Source organism: Myotis lucifugus, unplaced genomic scaffold (genome assembly GCF_000147115.1).
Source record: "Myotis lucifugus unplaced genomic scaffold, Myoluc2.0 scaffold_336, whole genome shotgun sequence".
NCBI classification, from domain to species: domain Eukaryota; kingdom Metazoa; phylum Chordata; class Mammalia; order Chiroptera; family Vespertilionidae; genus Myotis; species Myotis lucifugus.
This window is the reverse complement of record NW_005871384.1, coordinates 317,584-341,999: the sequence shown is the minus strand read 5'-3', so window position 1 is coordinate 341,999 and position 24,416 is coordinate 317,584. Positions and strand designations below refer to the sequence as shown.

The following is a 24,416-nucleotide window of genomic DNA, read 5'->3' as shown; positions in this document are numbered from 1 at the left end:
TCATTTTTCTTGAATAATTGTGTTAATATGTAACATTATCATATTTAAAATAGTTTTTCAAGATGGTGGCATAGGTAAACACCTGAAATTGCTGCCTTGCACAACCACTTCAAAAATACAACTAAAAGACAAAACATCCAGAGCCACAGGAAGGCTAGCTGAGTGGAAATTCTACAACTAGAAGGAAAGAGAAAAGCACACTGAGATTCAGAGGAGGTGCGGAAGTAAAGTGCAGAGGTACTGAGGTGCATGCGGAAAGGGCTGGCAACTGAGGACGTGGTTGTCTTTTTCAATCAGGAGGGAGACACAAGCTCCCGATGGCTCTGAACTCCAGTTTGGGGGAGTCTCTGGGGACCCAGACTCATATGGGGAGAAACTGGACTATCTGGCAGTGGGCAGAACTCGAGGGCGGTTTTCTCTCAGAGGTGTTTGCGGTGATTACCAGGACACTGAGACCCAGGGCCTCCTAGGGCAGGGCTGAGGATCAGCCATAGCTGTTTGCTCTGCCCTGTTGATTCCCTGAGACCCCACCCCACCAAAGCAGTGCGCAGAGGCTTTTGCATATGAATGGCCTGGCCCTTTGCAATCTAAAATTACCTAACAAGCTGCAGCTGGATCAGAGAGACCCAGAACATTCAAAAGAAGGCCCAAGGCCCCACAGCAGCTTGCATTGCTTCAGCTGGGCCTCATTTGGGCACCTCCAAATCCCAAAGAAGAGGAATCTGAAGATCTCTCCGTAGCTCCTGCTGGGTAGCCTCAGGCAGAGGCTAAATTAGCACCTCCTTAGAGATCCAAGTGCCAGTGTACCCAGTGGTCAGAGTGGGACCATCCAGATTACAAATCCTCAGATCCATAAGGGACACACTCAGGGGGCAGACTCAGTGAGCACCAAAGCCCCACTGAAGCAAGTCTTGCCCCAGAAGGGTGTCTCCAGCACAGAAGTTCTCCCACAATAGACACAGCTGATTCTCACAGCCAATTGGCCTGGAGGTCAATTCCTCCCAGTGATACCAACTACAATCAAGGCTTAACTACAAGACTGTACACATAGCCCACAAAGGGGTGCATCAAGAATAATTGGTCCACCTCAGGTAATTGGGGAGGCTGAGCCACTGGGCCCTATAGGACACCTAGCACAGAAAGCCACTCTATTAACACAGGGAAGCAGCCAAAATGTGGAGACAAAGAAACAGGTCACAAATGACAGAAATGGAGGAAAGCAAACTACTGGATATAGAGTTCAAAACCACGGTTATAAGGTTTTTCAAGAATTTTCTAGAAACCGCCGATAAATTTAGTGAGACCCTCGAGGATATGGAAAAGGACCAACTAGAAATTAAGCATACACTGACTGAAATAAAGAACATTATACAGAGATCCAACAGCAGACTAGAGGATCGCAAGAATCAAGTCAAAGATTTGAAATGCGAAGAAGTGAAAAACACCCAACCGGAAAAGAAAAAAGAAAAAAGAATCCAAAAATATGAAGATAGTGTAAGGAGCCTCTGGGACAACTTCAAGCGAACCAACATCCGAATTATGGGGGTGCCAGAATAAGAGAGAGAGCAAGATATTGAAAACCTATTTGAAGAAATAATGACAGAAAACTTTCCCTACCTGGTGAAAGAAATAGACTTACAAGTCCAGGAAGCACAGAGAACCCCAAACAAAAGGAATCCAAAGAGGACCACACCAAGACACATCATAATTAAAATGCCAAGAGCAAAAGACAAAGAGAGAATCTTAAAAGCAGCAAGAGAAAGACAGTCAGTTACCTACAAGGGAGTACCCATGATTTCTCAACAGAAACTATGCAGGCCAGAAGGGAGTGGCAAGAAATATTCAAAGTGATGAATACCAAGAACCTACAACCAAGATTACTTTACCCAGCAAAGCTATCATTCAGAATTGAAGGTTAGATAAAGAGCTTCACAGATAAGAAAAAGCTAAAGGAGTTCATCACCACCAAACCAGTATTATATGAAATGCTGAAAGGTATTCTTTAAGAAGAGGAAGAAGAAGAAAAAGGTAAAGATACAAATTAGGAACAACAAATACACATCTATCAACAAGTGAATCTAAAAATCAAGTGAATAAATAATCTGATGAACAGAATAAACTTGTTAATATAATAGAATCAGGGGCATAGAAAGGGAGTGGACTGACAATTCTCAGGGGGGAAAGGTGTGTGGGGGGTGCGGGAAGAGACTGGACAAAAATCGTACACCTATGGATGAGGATGCGGTGGGGGGTAAGGGCAGAGGGTGGGGTGGGAACTGGGTGGAGGGGAGCTATGGGGGGAAAAAAGAGGAACAACTGTAATAATCTGAACAATAAGGATTTAATAAAAATAAATAGTTTTTCTTGAAATATTAAGGTTTATTGCATGTAACATTATTATATTTAAAATCATTTTTCTTGAAATTAAAAAACAAAGGAGTGACACAGGAGGAATTTCAGGCCCAGAGAGAGCATGATGAATACAGCTGGTAGCAGCTGGAGGATTCTGAATCCAGCCCCAAGTCCTACATCAGCTCACTGCAGATGAGAATATTTTTCACACGTGCTCATGGGGTACACCCAGAAAGCAATTAAAAAAAAGGTATAAGTAAGTGTTGCAATTCCACCTCAGTGGCCATCAAAAGTGACAATACCTGCCCTGGCTGGGTGATTCAGTTAGTTGAGCGTTGTCCTATGCATTGAGAGGTGGTTGGTTCAATTCCTGGTTAGGGCACATGACCAGGTTGTGGGCTCATGCAAGAGGCAGCCGATCAATATTTCTCTCTCTCCCCCTCTCCTCTCCCTCTCTCTAAAATCAATAAAAACATATTTTTAAAAAAAAAAAAAAAAGAGGGGGAAAAGTGATAATACCCTTGTCTCAAATCACACCTCACCTTCACATGTCCATTTTTGAAATCACCACAGTGCATGAGAGCAGTTCACCCTTTATTTAGCTTAGGCCCCGGGTCACTTGGAGCTGGTATACTTGGTGACAGCCTTGGTGCCCTCGGACACAGCGTGCTTGGCCAGCTCTCCAGGCAGCAGCAGGCACACTGCTGTCTGAACTTCCCGGGACGTCAGTGTGGTTCGGCCTGAGTACTGAGCCAGTCGGGTGGCCTCGCAGGCCAGCCGCTCAAACATGTCATTCACAAGTGAGTTCATGATGCTCATAGCTTTGGAAGAGATGCCGATGTCAGGGTGCACCTGGATAAACAGCAGGACTGCTTTAACCAGGAAGCTCTCCCTGATGCCCCAGCCCCAGGTTGGGGACGCAGGACTGTAAGGCCACCTCACCAGCCTCTTCCCAGAAGCCAAGCGACATGGAAATAGGGATTCATTTTTATACTATTATTTCCAAGTTAAAAAGAAATGGTTTGTCCCAACCGAAAGAGGTAACACTATCAGGTTCTGTATAAGCACATGTCAGCATCTAGCTTTTTAAAAAATCTATATTGTTGAAAGTACTACATATGTCCCTTTTTCCCCCATTAACCTCTTCTAGCCCATCCCTGCCCCCTCAGCATCTATCTTTGACAAATGGAATCAGTTACACAGCACTTTGCTTTTTCCATTGAATGTATTTGCATAGTGTTTTGGGTTTTTTTGCATAGTGTTTCATAGTGTAGAGGAGTCATAGCTCATATCTCCATTCCTCTTTTAATGGACATTTTGGGGGTTTTGTTTTCTTGCCATTAGTGTTATAGTAAATATGCAACTTTGGACACTGCGCAAGCATAAAGAAGGTTATTCCTAGAGACGACACTGCCAAGTCACAGGGTGTGTGCACTTAATTTGGTAGATTGTTGTTACCAAATTACCAGCCAGAGAGCACACCTCTGTGACCCAATCTCAGTACCAGATGAGAGGAGTCAGGACACCCGGTTCTGTGGCTGGACTGTGACTCACTCTGTCACCTCAAATAAGGCACTTTCCTCAGCCTCAGTTTCCTTTTCTATCACACAGGATATTTTTATTTTTTAAATATATTTTTTATTGATTTCAGAGAGAAAGGGAGAGAGAGAGAGAGATAGAAACATCAATGATGAGAGAGAATCATTGATCGGCTGCCTCTTGCATGCCCTACACTGGGGATTGAGCCCGCAACCTGGGCATATGTCCTGACCGGGAATCGAACCAGTTGGCTGAGCATCGTCCTGATGCATGGGACAGCTGGGCTATCACACAAGATTTTGAACTAGGTGATCTCTAGTAAAACAAACGGTGGGGACCTGATAAATCCTAAAATGTGAGTAGGCAGACATTAAGTGTTTCTCTGTAAAGTGGGAGGTAAGTAACTCCCCAGTGACATACATCAAGCCAGTGGTGGAGACAGAACTAGACACCTCTGGTTACCATTGACAACAGGAAATCTGAGCCCATACGAGGCTGGTTTAGCCTAAACCCCTGGTGCAGCCGTGGGCAAACTACGGCCCGCGGGCCGGATCCGGCCCGTTTGAAATGAATAAAACTAAAAAAAAAAAAAAAGACCGTACCTTTTTATGTAATGATGTTTACTTTGAATTTATATTAGTTCACACAAACACTCCATCCATGCTTTTGTTCCGGCCCTCCGGTCCAGTTTAAGAACCCGTTGTGGCTCTCGAGTCAAAAAGTTTGCCCACCCCTGCCCTGGTGTCCCATTAGATCCTGTCCTCCTCAGGGTTGCGGTGAGGGTGAAGTCGAGACTCCCCCCACTGAAGGGTTTGAAAACAAACCTGAGCAAGCATCCCTGCACTAGACTCACCCCTCACTCAGTTCCCAGCATCTGGCTACCTCTTACATGCTAAGGTTTGAGAGGACTAGGAGGCCAATTCTTTTTTTTTTTTTTTTCTGCAAGCTTTATTGTTTCCAGAGGGCTCCAGAGTCGTTAAAAGAATGGCTCAGGCAAAACCAGACATGAGGGGGATGCAGAGGGGCCCCTCAAAGGCCTCTGGGCTCCAAAGGTCCTAGTCTGCTTGAGGGGAGCTTTCGAAGAGATACTCACCCAGCTCGGGGCTGGCCAGCCTGTGGAGGTCAGTCAGGTGGTCGCCCATCTTCTTTATGATTTCATTTCCTCATCCAGGAAGTGGTTTTCCAGGAAGTCAGAGATGAGGGTCTGCGCAGGTAGAACCCAGAGCCTGCAGACCCACAAGGCCTGGTTCAGGTTCCTCTTCAAGGCCATGGCGGCCTCCATGGTGTCCTGAGTTTTGCCCCACTCACCTTGGGAAGTCTTCAGCATGTCCTAGAAGGGAATCTGCCACTGCGCTAGTTTTGCATCTTTAAGAGATGCTCAGCTCCCTTGTGCTTCTTCTCTGCCAGCTTGTGTGAGAAGTGGCCCATGCCCTCCAGAGCACATTGTGGCGGTCCAAATAGAAGCTCAGAGAGAGGTAGGTGTAGGAGGCCCGCAGATGCAGGTTGACCAGGCGGTTGACGGCAGCCTCCACCTCAGTGGAAGAACACTCATGACTTAGGGAGCTCATGGTTGTTTGGCAATAAGAAGTTAAGGTAATAATAATAATTTTTTTAAAAACCACACCAAAAACAACAACAACAAAAAACGGTGTTGGCTGGTTTCGAAGGCTGATGATGGCTGAGGTGGTTCCAGAGGTGGTGACTGGAAAAGACATCGGGTAATTGAGGCTGGAAGAAGGGGCGTCCCTGGATCTGTTCTATCCAAACTTTGAAGCCAGAGACAGATCCAGGACCAACGAGGGCACCGTCAGGAGGCCAATGCTTAACCCACAATAAGGCACTGCTAATTTTAGGCATTTGCAGAAATACCTATTTGTTGAGCTTTTTAAGCATTCATAAGTTTTGAGATTGGCTTTTCTTTTGCATAGTCAAGCCAACTTTCCTCCAGCTCTGAAGCCAGCATCCCTTCACACCTCAGGTACAATGCACAGGGACCCAGCGACTTTCAGGGCTGTAATATAAAGCAGCCCTCCTTGGCTGAAGCAGCAAAAGCTCCCAGCTCCACAGCTTATCATCCATCCCCGCAGCTCACTCTTGATACCCCCCGGAATCCAGTCTGGATACTCTAGACCAATGACAGGCCACTTTGCTTTGGACCCCACTTAGGGCACAAAGCAGCAAAGCCAGGCCCTGGGTGGAGTAGGAGTCCTAGCCCTTCCTCTGGCCTCGGCACCTTGAGCTACAGCTTCTCACCTGATGCTCACTTACTGTACCTCTGCCCAGGGCTTCATGGCCATCTGAGATCCTTCTCGTCTTTCAAGTTAGAGCACCAAGTCCCACCTTTCTGGAAAACTTCCCTCCCTTTTGTATCCTTCTACCTAAATCACAAATTAGCATCTGATTTATGCCATCTTGCTCTCTAGTCTTGTTGCCTCTCTCATTATATCCTGAGCTCTGTGGGGGTTTAGACGACATCCCAGACTTTTTCTAGTTGGAGATGCACTATAACGAGCACTGAAAAATCATGGCTGTGTTCTCCCACAGACATGGCTGCTGCGGCTTCAGAGGTGGAGTGAGGAATCCATGGTGGCACAAAGGTGAATGCTATTCCAAGTTCAGACAGGCTATGCCAATCCTTGGGTTGACTGTCATCTAGATAGTGCTAATGAAAATTCAGGCAAAAATACAGGTAAAATAATAAAGCTCCCTGTATGACCAGCAACAGTGGTTCACAAATTTGGGTGTGAAAATGCAGACTCTTGACCATTTTTGCACCTCTCCCATCCCACCAGATAGAATCAACAGATCTGGAGCCTGGGCAGCTGCATTTTTAACAAGTGTCCTAAGTGTGTGATACAGGTCCCACGTGGCAGGAGCCTCAGACAACTCTGAGAAACATGTTCCAGGAGGCTACTTCTCAACGTGGTCCCGAGGCCAGGAGCACCAGCAGCACCTGGGAACCTGTTAGAAATGTTACTTCTTGGTCTACTGAGCTGGAAACTCAGGAAAGACCGTGACCTGTGACCTGACATGTCCTCCAAGTGATTCTGACTCGTTAAGGTTTGTGAGCCTTCAAGTTTGTGAACCACTAGTGTAAGAAAAGGCACAATTTCAAATCAGCAAAAGGGACTGAGTTCTTCAGGATTCTATAGACTAGTCTTCAGACCACATCCATCCCGACACCCACCCCAGCTCTTGCTGAAGGGAAATGGACATTGGCAGTGCAGTGAGGAGGGGAGCAAAGGGCCCAGAGACCCGAGAAAGAAAGCAGGGACCACGGCTTGTTCTTTCTTTATTGGACGCTTTGTAGATGTCACGCAGGTCTAAAAGTTACACTTTTAAATAATTATTTAAAAACCGATCAGGAATAAGGCCCTGATCCAGAGCTCCAAACCAGAAGCAGAAAGGAATGGGGGCGGTGGGCTGAGTTGTATTCCTCCAACTTCATCAAAACTCAGAAAACCAGGATCCTAAGCTCCTTCACAAGCCAACCAGGGTGTGGGCCCTTGGGCTAACCCTCAGGTGCCTCTGGCTGCATCACTCAGGGTCAGGAACCAGCAAGGGGCTGGCAGGAACAGCCGGCTGAGTCCAGACATGGACAAAAATAACGGGAAGGACAGAAAACGGACAGGTACTGTCCAGCTGTAGATAGGATCACAGAGTGTAGCTAAGGCAGGTGGGGGCAGGGGAGGAGCTGGGGAGTGGTATTGCAGCAATGCAGGAGTGCGGCCCCAGGGGCCTGGCCCACCTGGCCAGGGTAGGGCTCACACATTGTGGGTCCTCCTGCTAAGCTGGGGCTCTTCGCCCACCAGCTTGGACTTGAGGTGCTCCTTGTACGCCAGGATGTCTCCAGGCCATTTGGTGATTGTCTGCTTCTCACAGACCCAGATTTCTTGTGCTACCTAGAAAGCAAATCATAGACTTAATGATCCTGGCCGGCACTCTCTCTCCCTCCCAGAAGGCCGTTTTTGGGGAATTCCAGGAAGAAGACTCCACAGCCTTTCCAAGCCCCTTCACCAGCCTCATATCCAGCTCGTGGTTGGTTTCACTATCTCCACATTCTTTGGGATGGCTTAACACAGAGGAAATATAACGAGCAGGTCTGGAGACTCCCAGCCAGGACCTGCTGTCCTCCTGATTACCAGTTCCCTAGCAGAGCCCAGATCTGTTCACAGGCTTCACTCTCAGCTCCATCCCATCTTCCCCAAAGCTTCAGAGAAATGACCAGCAGCTTTTTCACCAAAGACTGGTGGTAGCCCTCTGTCTAATCAAAATCCTCCTTAGTATGCCATTAGGCTGAAGAACCTTGGGACAGTAGCAAAAGCACTCTGTTCTCTACCCAACTCCCACCCTGATTTTGGCCAACAATATTAAATAGGCTAACATCCCCAAATAGCTACTGAAGAAATGAAGTATGTCCATTAAGGCTTTCTAAGTTTCCCAAAGAGGCATAGATCTGATCCAAACCACCCCATCTATGCCCTGAGCCCCTTTCCCAAATTGAATAAAAATGTGTTGCCCTAGCTGGTTTGGCTCAGTGGATAGAGCATTGGCCTTCGGACCAAAGGGTCTCAGGTTCAATTCTGGTCAAGGGCACGTACCTAGGTTGCAGGCTCCTCCCTAACCCAAGCCCTAGTCAGGACTTGTGCAGGAGGCAACCAATTGATGTGTTTCTCTCACATCGATATTTCTCTGTCTTTCCCTCTCTCTAAAAATCAATGGAAAAATATCCTCGGGTGAGGATTAAGAAAAAAATGTGTTAAGTGCCCCCTATGTGTCATGACTGTGCTCCATCCAACCTTCTCCTATATGCCCCTACTAGGCCTCCCACCCGAGCCAGGAGCCTCACCTGCTGAATAAGTCTGAAATCATGGCTGACCAGCATCATACCACCCTCAAACTCATTGATGGCATCAGCCAGGGCATCAATGGTCTCAATATCCAGGTGATTGGTGGGCTCGTCCAAGAAGAGCATGTGGGGGTTCTGCCAGGCCAGCCAGGCCAGACACACCCGGCACTTCTGCCCATCAGACAGGTTCCGGATCGGGCTCACCTGAGTAGGACCGTGATATTTATATAAGTTAGTGTTACCCCCACCAAACAGCACAGTTCACCTCTTCCCCCTCACTCAACAAAAGCTGGTGTCAGGAACATCCAAGTTCAGGCAGCAAGGTGGTGACACAGTCATCAGTCTCTTAGGCCTTAAGGAATGCATCTGGAAGCCAGAAGCTCCTGCAGTTACCAAGGCCATGACTCTCAGCACTTAAATCTTAATGATTCAGCCCTGGCCTGGCTGGGTATCATCCCATACACCAAAAGGTAGCAGGTTCGATTCCTGGTCAAGGCACATACCCAGGTGGCAGGTTTGATCCCCAGTAGGGGTGCATGTGGGAGGCAGCCAATTGATGATTCTCTCTCATATCAATGTTTCTGTCTGTCACTCTCCCCCACTTCCTCTCTAAAAAGAAATAAATAAACCTTAGGATTCAGAGCAATCCAGTGGACCTTCAGTCCAGACCTGAATTCAGGAACTTGTTTTCTAGGTTTAATTTCCCTTGCCCTCAAACACAATGGCTCAGAGACTGCATGATGTGCTTGCCCCTTCCCCATAGAGAGACCTAAATGCTCTACTATAGCAATTTTCAACCGTGTGCCACAGAAATTTTTAAAATATGAAATACCCGACTAGTCAAAGGCCTCTTTTCCCTTAGATTGTCAAATAAAAAAATGACAACAGCCTGGCCATGTGGCTCTGTTTTGGGGCATTGACCCATGAACCAGGAGGCCACGGTTCAATTCTGGTCAGGACACATGCCCAGGTTGTGGGCTCAATCCCCAGTAAGGGTTGTGCAGGAGGCAGCTGACCAATGATTCTCCCATCACTGATGTTTCTATCTCTCCCTCTCTCCCTTCCTCTCTAAAATTTAAAAAAAAAAAAAATTTTTTTTTAAATGATAACAGCCAACACAATAGCCGTCCAGTGTGCATGTATCAAAATTATACCTTTTTGGGGTCATATTGGCAAAAAATATATTTTTTGGTATGCCACAGAATTTTAATAGTTTGTGTGTGACATCAGATGAAAGAGGTTGAAAACTGCTGCTCTACTACATAACAACCTGGGGCAAAGGAAAGGGAATGGTGGCCAGGACAGTGTGCCCTGACCATCCAGCCAGTCTCCCAGTTCTCTGGGCTTCTTCCCCACACCCCTCTCCACTAACCTGCTGTTTCCCAGTGAGACCATATCGCCCAATGATCTTCCTCATTTCTTCCTTCTCCTTGATCTCTGGATAGCACTTCATCATGTACTCCAAAGGGGAGAGGTCCAAGTCCAGCTGCTCTTGTAAATGCTACAGGAAAAAAAGGAACCCATCCAGGTTTGACTGACATCCAAGAACCCTGCTGGGTTACTTGCCAAGTAACTTACTCCCTCTACCCAGGCACCACCTGTTCAAAGAGAAGCAGGTAGGAGTCGACTGGGTCACATGCAGCCCAATTACCACACACCAAGGAGTTCCCGCACCTCAACCCCAGGCCTGTCATACCTGATGGTATCGCCCTATCTTGACATGAGAGTGTTTTCGGATCATCCCATCTGTGGGTAATAGCTAGAAAAAGTAGTAAATGGAACTGAACAAAACTCATACAACTTCCTATACTGAACCTACATCACCTCCTTACAGACTGCTACTCTGGTCCCTAAAAAATATTTAGGAAGAGCCGAAACCGGTTTGGCTCAGTGGATAGAGCGTCGGCCTGCGGACTGAAAGGTCCCGGGTTCGATTCCGGTCAAGGGCATGTACCTGGGTTGCAGGCACATCCCCAGTAGGAGATGTGCAGGAGGCAGCTGATCGATGTTTCTCTCTCATCGATGTTTCTAACTCTCTATCTCTCTCCCTTCCTCTCTGTAAAAAATCAATAAAATATATTAAAAAAAATATTTAGGAAGATATACTGAAGTAGATGTTCAGCACATCTCCTCAGTGGTGACTAAATGTCTACTACAGCATGCAACATACTGTATAACAAAGGACTCAAACATAGGCACCACACATATTTTCTAAAATGAAAGCATATCTGTAAATGCACAGACGTTCCTATACTCTAAATCAGGGGTCCTCAAACTACGGCCCGCGGGCCACATGCAAATACAAATATTGTATTTGTTCCCGTTTTGTTTTTTTACTTCAAAATAAGATATGTGCAGTGTGCATAGGAATTTGTTCATAGTTTTTTTAAAACTATAGTCCGGCCCTCCAACGGTCTGAGGGACAGTGAACTGGCCCCCTGTTTAAAAAGTTTGAGGACCCCTGCTCTAAATGCTCTGATTGAAAATACAAAAAATACTGAGACCCATGCATGTGTCCTCTCTCTTACACAGTCTCGTACTCTCTCTGGGAAGTCCCACCCCATCTGGCACCATACCTCTCCAGTTAGCAGCTTCAGAAGAGTTGACTTCCCTGCTCCATTGGGTCCTACCAGAGCCACTCGTGTGTCAAGGTCGATACCAAATTCTAGATTGTTGTAGATGCAAGGCTGAGGTGGATGAGAGAGAGAGAGAGCGAGAGTGAGAGCTGGATACCAGGCCACGGTACCGATCAGTCTGACTGGCAGACCAACCCTACTGAGTGCCTGGCGGAGGTGGCAGTGTGGAGGAAGGAGGCAGCTCTCATGGCAGACTCCAGGCCACTGTCCCTACCATAGGCCCAGCTGAGTACTCTTCCTCCCAACTACTTAAGAGGGGCTACTGAATCCCTGGATGAGGCACCTCAGCTGCCACACCTGAAAATCCCCCACAGCCCAGGGGTTAAGAGGTATACTCAGCACAGAACAGAAGACTCTCCCAGCCAGTTGACACCTTGTAAAATGCACCCCAGCCCCCCAACCACACAGGAGACTCACCCCATCTTTTGTATACTTGAAGCTCACATTCTGCACCATAATGACGGGTGGAGGGATCTTGCCACATGGTGGAAAATAAAATGACAATGTCTAGGAAGAGGACAGGGCATTTATCAGGTTAGGTGCTTTCTTAATCACCTCACTTTAGGCCACCTCACTCCACCCAATTGGACCCAACCTTGTCGCTCACGACCCTCTCTGTCAGTCCTGATGCCATCATTTTCTGTAGCGTCTTCTCCTTGCTCTGGGCCTGCCGGGCCAGCTTAGCGCTGCCATGACCAAACCTAGCAATGTAGTTCTGAAAGAGATCAGAAAGGGGGCTTGGAGAATGGGCAGGCATCAAACAACTCGTCTTAAAAGCAGAGTAAAAACTTATGTGCCTCCTCCTGACCTCCTCCAGTACCCCTAAACTCTCCCGAAACCCTCATCCCACTCCCTGGAGAAGGTGAACTCAGCTCTACAACTGCCCTACCTTCATGTGCGCAATCTGATCTTGCTCCCAGTGAAACCTCTTCATCTGGTTCTCCTCCAGCTCCAGCCGTGTCTTCACATACTGGTCATAATTACCCTGTGGGGAAACGTGCCAGTGAGGGGGCAGCGTGAACCTCGGTCCTGGGTTCTCACCCAGGGTTTAGGGGATGCAGATGGCATATGACTAGGCCTTGGCTATAAGACTGTGCAGTAGGGAAAGAGGAATGCACTTAAAAAGCATATCCTGATCTGGAATCTGGGGCCTTTCAAATTGTATGCCTCAGCCAGAGCAGGGCGCCAGACCAAATCCTCACTTTAGCCATAAAGACACCCACAGCATTGGGAGCAGCTGTGAAAACCACCGTCGTACAGACATCACAAGGCTCTCCCTAATACACCCCACCCCTAGAGGCTGAAGCCCCCTGCAGTTGACAAGAAATGCTCCCAGGAGGAAGACACAGACCAATCAGATTTAGGACCTGGCAAACGCTGCACAATTGGACTGCCATGGTTTCTATCTGCAAAACACTGGACTCAACCTAAATATCCATTAAAAAGGGTCTGACAAATAAGGTATAGGATAGCCACACAACGAAATACCATGCAGCCACCAAAATGAATGAGGTTGATTTATATATATACATTCATATGAAAAGCAGTCCAAGATACAGTAAACTTTAACAGCAACCTACAGAAGAGAATGATTATTAAGATTACAACTGTGATATGTATACAGGAAATTTTCCACAAATGCTTGCAGGTACACAGGAAATTTCTGGAAGGCTATTTAAGAAACTATTAGTACTCCCATGGCAAGTACTCCCATGGTAAGTATAGTTATGAATGAAGAGGACTTCTGTTTTTCATTTGATATGATTTTTGAAATAGAGACAATGAAAAGGCACAAAAGTAGGCTGTCGAGATCCTGACGCCCATTCTTTGTGTGGAAAGAGGGTAAACGTGCTGACTGTCATGAAGCAGTTAAGCAGCCATTCAGGAAGACAGAGGGCAGCCTAGGTACCGTGAAAAGTCAATCTCTTTGCCACAACGCAAACATACACTGTGTGCACTGGCTGACAATCCAGGCTTATGGCCTGAAAGCAAATACTTTGGGACTAAAACAGGCTGCAAGATTCCTTGTCCACATATTTTTGTAGCAATAGATAGAAAAGGCTGCTAAGTCTGTTTTTTGGTTTGTTTGTGTGTTTTTTAAAGGAGAACTTCAGGGAATTGGTAAGCACAGAGGTTTCTGTGGAGAAGGTGGGGCTACTTACCGTATAATACTTCAGTTTCTTGTTGTGCATGTGAATGATGTTGGTACAGACACCATTCAGAAAGTCCTGGGAATGGGAGACGAGAACCAGGATGCGCTTAAAACTGCAAAGCCAAAGAACCAGTCAGGGAGGTGCTCACAACTGGAAGATAGTCCACAACAGGTAAGCTGAGAGTCAGGCCCAGAAACCTTCATCCTTGTTCATCCTTACACTTGAGCACCTGTTAGATTTATTGGCCAATTCCCAGCTCTCAGCAAGCACTGAAGCCACTAGTGCACCATTTACCTATAAGGACGTTTTAATGCTTTCCAAAGTGTGGCGAGACAGTCTGAGATTCCCTCATCTTCTAATTTTCCTCCAGGTTCTAATTTTCAACAGAATGGAGTAGAGATGGTAGTACCAGTGATGGTAAAAACAAAAGTGTATGTGCACAGACCCACCCATAAGTGTATTGGAACTATGGGTGAGAAGAACTGGAATCAGCACAGTCAAAACCATGACACTCTTCTTTTTGAAAGAAGGTACCAAGTCACTGCAGAGACCACTGAAAACCTTCGTCTAGAGCTGGCACAATACCCCAGGTTATTCAGCTCTTTAACCAGACAGCCCATTGCCATATCTGCTATTTTTCCTTTGTCACTACATCATGATCTTAGATAATGTCTATAAATACAGTTTAAGAAATTGACTTTAAGCACAGCTGGTGTGGCTCAGTGGTTGAGCATCAACCTGTGACGCTCAAACCAGAAGGTCACACTCAAACCAGAAGGTCACGGTTTGATTCCCGGTTGCGGGCTTGATCCCCAGTGCGGGGCATGCAGGAGCCGGCCCTCTCATCATTGATGTTTCTATCTCTCTCTCCCTCTCCCTTCCTCTCTGAAATCAATAAAAATATTTTTTAAAAGAAATTGGCTCTAATAAAAACTAAAATGATATCTATATGTGATGGCTAGAAATATAGTTAAAGAAATCAGCTTTACTGTGAACTGAAAGGTCCCAGGTTCGATTCCAGTCAAGGGCACATGCCTGGGTTACAGGCTCAATCCCTAGTAGGGGTGTGCAGGAGGCAGCCAATCAATGATTCTCTCTCATCATTGATGTTTCTACCTCTCTCTCCCTCTCCCTTCCTCACTGAAATTAATGAAAAAAAGAAATCAGCTTTAATGAAAACAAAAAACCACCCACACGTTTCAGACAAAAGAAAGACAATCAAACACAAAGGCCAGCCCTAAAGGTGCTAACCACTGTCACTGTGGCCTTCGTGGCCTCACTCCAGTTCATTTGTTAACTGCTCTAATATCAGTGCGGTTTCTGGGTATCCATTTCCTCTGGACTCTGCTCAATCCCTCCTCAGCACCTGCCCACTCCCAACCCCAGCCCTGTCCCCTTACGTCTTTAGTTCCTCTTCCAACCACACACAAGCATCGAGGTCCAGGTGGTTGGTGGGCTCGTCCAGGAGCAGCATGAAGGGCCGAATGAAGAGGGCTCTGAAGGACAGGAAAGGACAGAGCCACCTCAGTCTAACGGGTGCGACACAGAAAGGGACTGCCTTGCCTGCTACTGCAATTCGGGTCAGGCCTGGCTTGAGTCCTGAAACCAATTCTAGGTTCTATACCTCAGAGGAAAGGGAGAACTAGGAGAGAAACCAGAGTTGAAGAGCAGAGGTTAAAGGGCAGAAACAGGGTTGAGAAGCAGAGGGATGATATGCTTTGGAGATGAGACTGTAAAAGTCCTTGAGTCTGTCAGTCTTTTACACTGATGATGGTGACCATCAGGAAGGAAAAAGGACAGAAGAAATCAATCATTGCAGCGAAAAGTATTCAGGTTAGAGCTATCTGGCAGGGTTGCTGGCCTCTAGCAAGGAGTCCAGAGAAAGCTCTTTTCTTAGATGGAATCGAAAGACAGGAGAAGCAAGGGGATAACTCTGGTTCCCACATCTGTAGAGCTTTTTAGAAATAATATTTCTGGACATCAAGCTCTAGTGTTCTGAAGAACAGGCTAGGAAATCTGTATTTTTAAAAGCTCTCTAGGCAAACCCGAGGCAGCTAATCCTTCTCACACGTGGGATCCCTGCACTCGTGCTTGAAGGTACACACAGGCAGCCTTGCTGAGGCAGCGTGTCAGGGCTCACCAAGGCACCTGGCAGACAATGGTGGCTAGGGAACCACCTATTTAATCGGGACTTTCTGGGGGGATTGCTAAAGGAATGATGGTTATGAAACTCGGTAAAGGGATTAAGTGAAGAAAAAAAAAAAAAACCCTCATAGACACAAAATATGGTGATTACCAGAGGGAAAGGGGAGTGGGGGGAGGTAGAAAAGGGTAAAGGGAGAATAAATAAATATATTAGAAAAAAAAAGAAAGAAACTCATTTCAGGTCCAAGTCACAAGCAGATGAGAAAACAGATATCTTAACAGCTAACATTCTAACATCCTCTCCTTATAGAGAAAACAATGAGAAAGACTGAAGCACAAAAATGGGTGAGAGGGGAGTCAGGAGGAGAAAGGCAGACCTATTCCACCCTTTACCGAAGATTCCTAAACACTATGCCAGAACCCAACAGCAACCACTCAGCCAGGAGCCCACCCCTTAACCCACACGTATCAGCCCTTCACATCGTCGATGTCAGTGTCCTGGTTGGCAGTTACTGACCACTGACCCCTGTTCAAAACACTTCTACTAGAGCGAGCTTTCAACCCTAAGAGAGAAGGGGAGCTACAGGGGGGGGTGGGGGGGGGAAGGAGAGGAACTCACCTGGCGAGGGCAACCCTCATCCTCCAGCCTCCACTGAAGTCTTTTAGTTTCTTGCGCTGCATGGCAGGTGTGAAACCCAGTCCGTGCAAGATCCGCGAGGCTCTCATCTCTGCCTTGTCAGCATCCAGCTCCTCCAGACGCTCGTAGAGCTCCATGAGCTTCTCACACTCCGCTGTGGGCAGTGAACAGCCTTCAGGCTCCCTGGGCCCTTCCCGGGAGGAAGCCTCGCACCTCCACCCCCCAGGTCTGGAGCCCTACCATCCTCGTGAGCCAGCCGCTCAGCCTCCTTCTCCAGCATGGCCCGCTCTGTATCGACTTCCATCACACACTGCAGGGGTGTCTTGTCACTAGGGGGCATCTCCCGAGTCAGATGGTAGATGTCGATGTGCTCAGGGATGGGCACTTCACGTTTCCCAATGGCAGAGAGCAGCATGGACTTGCCTGAGAGAGGCAGGCAAAGAATGGGAAGGGGACACTCAGCAGTTTTGTGTCATTACTCCAACCAGTTCCTCCACTCCAGCCCAGCCACAACCTCACCGTTTTTTAAAAAATACATTTTTATTGATTTCAGAGAGGAAGGGAGAGGGAGAGAGAGATAGAAACATCAATGATGAGAATAATTGATCAGCTGCCTCCTACACGCCCCCTACTGAGGATCGAGCCCGAAACCCAGGCATATGCCCTTGACCAGAATCAAACCCAGGACCCTTCAGTCTGCAGGCCAACGCTCTATCCACTGAGCCAAGCCGGCTAGGGCACCATTTTTTTTTTTTTAGTACTTTCCTTCCTTCCTTCCTTTCTTTTTTAAAAAATATGTCTTTACTTCCCAGCCAATGTGGCTCAGTGGTTGAGCATTGACTCATGAACCGGAAGGTAGCGGTTCGATTCCATGTCAGGGCACATGCCAGGGTTGCAGGCCTGATACCCAGTGCGGAGAATGTAAGAGGCAGCCAATTAATGATTTTCTCACATCATTGATGTTTTTCTCTCTCTCTCCCTCTCTGAAATAAAGAGTTATTTAAAAAAAGTAATAATAATAAAATGTCTTTATTGATTTCAGAGAGAGAGGAAGAGGGAGGTACAGAAACATGAGAGAGAGACAGAGAGAGAGAGAGACATGGATCGGCTGCCTCCTGCACACCCCCTACTGGGTATAGGCCCGCAACCCATGCATGTGCCCTGACTAGAATCAAACCAGTGACCTCCAGCTCAAACACTGAGCCACACTGGCCAGACCCTTCCTTCCTTTCATTCATTCAAACCCTATTACCCCCTCCCCATTCTTAGGACACCTTCCCTCCAATTCTTGCCTCACCCCTCCTCTGTGAAATCTGTTCATCTACAGCAGCCTCACACTGCCAACCCACCCCTCCCGCCCACTTTTCCAGCACCTATTGTAACTACTCATGTGGTACTTACCACACACTGCTCTGTATTGCTAGCTCCTTTCCCTGGGCATTTCTGCTCTCCCACCCATACTGTAAACTCCTTGCTTTGTACATAGCTGGTGCTAGGTAAATACTCGCTGAGAGACAGATGAGCCAAGGAGAGATACCTCCCACCTCGCCTTCCAAGGGCCTCACCAATTCCATTTAAGCCAATGAGACCATAACGACGGCCTGAGTTTAATTCCAGTTTGGTGTCACTGAGCAGCTCTTGACCATGAAAAGTGAGGGAGAGGTTGATAATGTGGACGTCAGTACTGTTGGGGTGAGAGGCAAGGACACCAGTGACAGCTCGAGCAGCAGCTTTCTTCATCTCAAAGTCCTCCAGCTCCTTGGACAGCAAATCCACTTCTGGGGACAGAGAAAAAAAGCAGTTTGGGAAGAGATGCAGCTCTCAAACAAGGTATATGCTAGAGCAGTGATGGCGAACCTATGACACGTGTGTCAGAGGTGACACGCGAACTCATTTTTTTGGTTGATTTTTCTTTGTTAAGTGGCATTTAAATATATAAAATAAATATCAAAAATATAAGTCTTTGTTTTACTATGGTTGCAAGTATCAAAAAATTTCTATATGTGACACGGCACCAGAGTTAAGTTAGGGTTTTTCAAAATGCTGACACGCCGAGCTCAAAAGGTTCACCATCACTGTGCTAGAGTGCCTAGATCGCTCCGTTGGGAGAGCATCAGACTTTTAACCTGAGTCCAGGTTTCCAGTCCCTGTATGGACATTTGTGGCTTTTCCCTTTATTCAGGTTACTCAATATTACCATACAGAACTCTGAATGCTGAAAAAAGGCATGTGTGTTCTAAAGGACCTGGACTCCAGATCAAGTTGAGCAGATTCAGAGGTCTACAAACTTTAAACAGGGGATACATTGTATATAGATCTGCCCTAATACCCTGCTTTTTTGGACACTTTTTACTTCATAACTTACCATTTTTTAAATCCTCACCCAAGAGTATGTTTTTATTGGTTATTAGAGAGATGAAGGGAAAGAAACATCCACTGAGAAAGAAATAACAATGTGTTGCCTTCCGTACATTCCCCAGAGATCAAACCTGCAACCTAGGCATGTGCCCTGAATGGGAATCAAACCTTTTGGTGCACAGAATGACGCATCAAATCAACTGAGCCACCTGGCCAGGGTTTATAACTTATCCTTTTAACCTCCCATTTCTAGATTATATAAATACATGATGGGAATGACTGTAACTGCAAATTGTCCTCTGTATGTATTAAGTGACTAGTCCTAATGCTCCCCAGAAAGCAGATACTACAGAGGTGTAACTCTCTTATTTCACAAGCTAAGAAGCTCCTAGATCAGGGGTGGGGAGCCTTTTTTCTAACAAGGGCCATTTGGATATTTATAACATCATTCTCAGGCCATACAAAATTATCAACTTAAAAATTAGCCTGCTGCCCTAGCTTGTGGATAGAGCATTGGCCTGCAGACTGAAGGGTCTCAGGCTTGATTCCAGTCAAGGGCATGTACCTCGGTGACAGGCTCAATCCCCGGCCGGTTGGGGGGTGAGGTATGTGGAAAGCAACCAATGTGTCGCTCACATTGATGTTTCTCTCTCTCTGTCTCTCTCCTTCCCTTCTACTCTCTCTAAAAATCAATGAAAAAATGTCCTCAGGTGAGGATTAACAAGAAAAGAAAGAAAAATAAAAAATTAGCCTACTATATTTAGCCAAACTTTTAACTAACTCACCCCTAATGCCTTTGCAGGGCCAGACCAAATGATTTCGCAGGCCTTATAGGGCCCAAGGGCCAGACATTCCCCACCCCTGTTCTAGAAGATGCTTCCAGGAAGCTTGCTGCCCAGAAGGGACCAGTGAGGAAATTTACAGAGGGAAACCGCAGGCAAGGCCAAGGCTGGACAAGCCAGAAGTCCCCAAATCTGGAGGGTTTCAGAGGTAAAGTGATCCTGAGACAAGAGACTAGCTGTCCTGTCTCTGTGGTTTTTCATGCATGACTACATCTTGAGCTTGAGAACTATTACTTTTTTTTTTTTTACAATAGTAAATAAAATAAATTTATTTTGCATTTTAATGACAATGTCTTTCATTTACCTAGATTTGTAAAGTAATGCTATACACATTCTATCAGAACACTGTTCCGTACTTTAAAAATCTTTACTGTTGAAAGTATTACATATGCCTTCTTTTTCCCCCTATTGATCTCTTCTAATCTGCCTCCACACCCACCCCAGGCCTTCACAACTTTATTGTCTGTGTCCATGGGGTATGCATATATGCATACAAGTTCTTTGGTTGATCTCTTTCCACCCACCTACCCACCCTCCCCCAAGAACTATTACTATTAATGGCTAATATAACTGGCTAATAGTTGAGTTTACTCTGTGTCTGGGACTGTGCTGTATCATCTAATTTAATACTGATAATCCTTATTAGTATTAGTAATAAACCTTATTTAATACTAACAATCCTTATTTCCCATCTAATTTAATACTAATAATCCTTATGACATATACACTTATAAACCCCAGTTTATAAATGAAGAGGTTAGATAACATAGTCAAGGCCAAAAAGGCTAGTAAGTGACAGAGTCAGAATTTGAACTAGTGCTTGTCTGGTCCCAAAGCCCATGACCTCACCTGCTTCACTATACTACCTTTTATATAGGAAAGTACCCACAAAGAGTTGTTGAAAGTGGACAGAAATGGGAGTGGAGGGAGTCTTAGTAAGCTTAGGCCAAAAGAGAAAAGGTGATCTAGTTACCTTTTCAAGTAGGAATCAGAAACTACACATGAGGTTGCAGTACGAGAATTTTCTGACTTTTTAGTCTGTTACCCTTATCTGTGTTCCCTTAGTGATTTTAGAGTAGAACCCATGAAATGAGAAAAGTCATGCGCTTCTTCTCAGGATGAGTAGAGATGTAGTAGAGGGGGGAAGACAGCTCGGTGCCCTCCTTGGACAGGTAAGCTTGGGGAGAGCAACGCCAAGACAGAAGGTGTGGTGGTACGTGGTCAGTCTTAGAGGTCACTCTCCAAATACCCCATCCTGTCAGATTACCTGTGCTGGCACCATTACCCACCTTGCTGCTAAACCTGCTCTATTTGCAAGGAACCAGCACTGAGGGCGGAGAATGCCCCACAAGACAGACAGCAGTCATTCTGTACCTACCTCAGCTCCTGAACACTATGATATATATGTAAGTGCTTGATAAGTACTTTTTGAATGGAGGACAAAGTTTTTAGTTTTGACTGCAAGGAGGAATTTTAAGTCTTTTTTCAATATGGTTGTGTTACCAAGCTTCCCACAGCCTTGCTTTGTGCCAATCTCTGTTCTAGATGCTGAGATGATGATGGAGTAGGGAGAAAGAAGTTCATGTCTAGATAAATAGTTGATAAACTTTTTCTTAAAGGGCCAGATGGTAAACATTTTAGAGTTTACAGGACAAGTGGTAAAATCAAGATCATTATTTAGTATCTACATTACCATTGAAATGTAACCCTCTAAAAAAATGTAAAAACCATTCTTAGCTTAGGAGAGAAGGTGGCTTAAAAAAAAAAAAAAAAAAAGGCTGGCCAACTGCCTACTTTTATAAATAAAAGTTTTATTGGAACACAGCCACATTCATTATTTACATATTGTCTATGGCTGCTTTCTACTACAGTGAGAGAATTGAACAGCTGCAAGATATAGCCCATATGTATAGCCCACAAAGCCACAAATATTTACTATCTAGATTTTTTTTTTCTTGTTCAGTGACATTAGGAGAAACCCACCAATATCTTAATATTCTTTTTTTTCCCTTTAATTCTTTACTGTTTAAAATATTACATTACTATTTGGATCTTTACAGAAAAAGTTTGACAATCCCTAGTCTAGTTCTTCATCTGCTCAGGCAGGGGAAGATCAAAATTAAGGGAAGGCTATAGGCCATTTTCTTTTGATCTCTTCCAGTTTATAGCATCTACAACCTAAGTCATCTTCTAAGCTTCAAAAGAAAGAGACTTAAACAGACCTCATTGTCTAGCCTACAATATCCCAGAAAACAGGCTCAAAAGACAAGTGAATAGCTTTGAAGAAATGGAAAAAAGATTCTGGAACAAACTTCACCAGAGTGAGTACTGTCCCTTCTACTCAATCTCCAGTGCTTATCTTAAAGTGTCTCACGTTGTAACGAAGGTGGAACTGTTGGTCAGAGGTCACTTTCTTTGCTATTTATCTTGATCTTTTCACACCTTGCTATCTCAGGAAGACCACATGGCAATGGCAATTGGTAAAGGTTGGAGAATGGTGACCCACAGTATCAAATAATCCCAAACCCAGAGAGGAGAGAGGACCCATTAATTATGAAAGCAGAAATGACATGGTTCCTGGCAATAAGAAATGTTTTGAGAGGGTTTGTCACATTTCATAATAGTATCTCCCTGAGGAAGCAAGGTAAAATCCAAAGATCCTGTATTATTGAGATAGGGATGCTATATCTGGGTTCCCTGGGAAAATCTATTTTCATAGAAGAGGAAGGGTGAAGAAATTTGTAATGAGGACAGTGGACAATAGTCTCAAAGTGGGATTCAGTTTTCTACCTTTCCAATTCATCCAGAAAGTCCCCACAGAGCCAATGATACAGCTTACCATGGTTCCTGAGCGTCTAGAGGGGACCCCAACTCTCTACTTTAGAGATCACAACTCAGCCTGTTCACTCCCACCATTCTTAACTTCTCATCCCTCCCCTCCTCCCGCCAAGAATAAAACTTCCCCATGGCCTGACTTCAATGCACCAGTTTTTTCCTATAATTCTTATTTTGGAGACAATTCTTACCACTCGACTCTCTCCTCTCAATCATTTTTAACTCCTCCTTTTCTGAATTTCTATCTGACTGTCATAATTTGCATTAGTAATTCTCCTCTCCTCTTCAAACATTTACTTAGCATCTCTATCTGCAAGGCTGGTCATACAAAATAGCATTATCCAAGACACGGTCCCTGCAAAAATCAAACAATTTAGGTGAAAAAAAACAGAAGAGAAAATATAAAAAGGTAATGGTATAAGATAGCACAGGAGTGTAGTAAATGGAAATATTAAGGTCAGGTTTGATTGGGAAAGGCTTTGAGAAAAAATGTCAAATGTAACTAGCATAAAAATTGTGGTATTAGAACTCAGTGTGTAAAAGGACAGAAACATGGTGACTATTCAAGGAATAATAATAGTCTGTATTGAGAAGGCCTGTTTAGAGAGCCTTCAGGGGGCAGGGGGGAGGGGTGGAAATAGACTGCCAAGAGACTGGAATATTATTTTTCTTTTTTTTTAATATTATTTTTATTTTCTTTTCTTTTTATATATTTTTATTGATTTCAGAGAGGAAGGGAGAGGGAGAGAGAGATAGAAACATCAATGATGAGAGAGAATCACTGATTGGCTGCTTTCTGCATGCCCACCACTGGGGATCAAGCCTAAAACCCCAGGCATGTGCCCTTGACCGGGAATTGCACCTGGGACCTTTCAGTCGCAGGTGACGCTCTATCCACTGAAGCCAAACGGGCTAGGGCTGGAATATTCTTTATCGCACACTGCCATGTTCCTCACCTAGACTGTCTGTTCTGCGAGGGCAGACTTTGTGTATAGCTCAGTATGTAGAACAGTGTCCAGCCCTGGAGAAGTGCTACATATTTTCCAAACTATAACAGAAATGATCTCTTTCCCAGGAAAAACCCATAAAGTAATTTATAAGTTTATGAACAGAAGTCATTACCCCAGAGAGGACAAGGGTGTGATTTGGCAGAGAGCCTGGCACACTGACCACCAGGTGTAGAAATGGAAACTGAGAAAGGGGCAGGGAGCTGACCTCCTCCTCACAGTCTAGCAGACAGAGCAACAAAGTAGCACAGCTCTCCTAGCTGCCTGCCCCTGGGTATGTGAGAAGCCTGTGTTTCCCTGAACAGTAACAGGATGCCACAAGCTCCAACGCTACTGTTTTGGTTCATGCAAAGTTTCGAGGCACCTGATACAGTGTTCAGTGCCCCAGCATCCGGATCCAGCCTCTGGCTGGGGCCCGCATCCATCAGGTCCTAGCAACCATTCCTGGCGCCCACCTTGCCCGCAACGCACCTGTGGTCTCCTGGCCATTGACCCCCTCGTTTCTCTCCTTTGCCCCCTGTGGTTTTGTGGCAGCATTTTCGTTTTCTTCATGCCCCCTTTCTGGCCTGCCGCGCTTTGGCTGCTTCCTTCTTTTTCGCCGCCTTCTTTTTGGCCAGGTCGGAGGGCATGGTGATGAACCACAGGGGTCGGTACTGTTCTTCCAGGGAGCCTGACGGAAGGCAAGCACCCCTCAGTCTACACTTAGGGAGAATGCCCCGGCCCTGCTCCATCCCTGCCGGGAATTTTCCTAGCGAACCTCGGGACCCAGCTCCGCCCCTGCCCGGTCGCTCCCAACTTTGTCAGTTTCTCGAGCCGATGCTGATCCTCGGCCGCTCTTTTAACCTGAGCATCTCTTCCCTCGGGCTGTGTCCGCCAATCCCCACGGCCTGCCTCGCTCTGGAAACGCTCCTCCTTCCAGGGCGCCCGGTGGGCACCGGGTTCTGCCCCTCGGAGAGGGCAGAGGTCCCGTCTCCGGTTTCCCCGCAACTTGGCGCTCCGCGCTCCAGCCGTCCGCCTCGCTTTGCCCGGCTGCCTCCTCCCGTCCGCCTCGGGCCTCCTCTCC

At 46.0% G+C, this 24,416-nt stretch overlaps 2 protein-coding genes across 2 annotated transcripts; both read right to left on the bottom strand.

The window, feature by feature from the left end:
- Window positions 1-2,876: 2,876 nt before the first annotated feature.
- LOC106699200 (histone H2B-like) lies at window positions 2,877-7,634 on the bottom strand. The gene is made up of 2 exons (XM_014466385.2): window positions 4,985-7,634; window positions 2,877-3,173 (listed from the first exon to the last, which is right to left on the bottom strand). The coding sequence occupies exons 1-2, from the start codon at window positions 5,031-5,033 to the stop codon at window positions 2,968-2,970; spliced, it is 255 nt and encodes an 84-aa protein (XP_014321871.1). The 5' UTR covers window positions 5,034-7,634; the 3' UTR covers window positions 2,877-2,967.
- Window positions 7,635-7,655: 21 nt separating this feature from the next.
- ABCF2 (ATP binding cassette subfamily F member 2) lies at window positions 7,656-24,023 on the bottom strand. Its single transcript, XM_023764549.1, is given in 15 exon segments — window positions 7,656-7,793; window positions 8,741-8,944; window positions 10,113-10,241; window positions 10,437-10,499; window positions 11,317-11,427; window positions 11,794-11,883; window positions 11,972-12,091; window positions 12,266-12,361; window positions 13,539-13,641; window positions 14,930-15,025; window positions 16,294-16,465; window positions 16,552-16,734; window positions 17,877-18,089; window positions 23,825-23,922; window positions 23,924-24,023. Coding segments are annotated over 15 exon segments (1,875 nt in total). The 5' UTR covers window positions 23,983-24,023.
- Window positions 24,024-24,416: the final 393 nt, after the last annotated feature.

Coding starts and splice junctions, on each gene's coding strand:
- LOC106699200 (XM_014466385.2), bottom strand. CDS start 5,033: ATGGGCGACCACCTGACTGACCTCCACAGGCTGGCCAGCCCCGAGCTG. Junction 3,174..4,984: donor GCTGGCCAGCCCCGAGCTGG/GTGAGTATCTCT, acceptor TCTCTTCCAAAG/CTATGAGCATCATGAACTCA.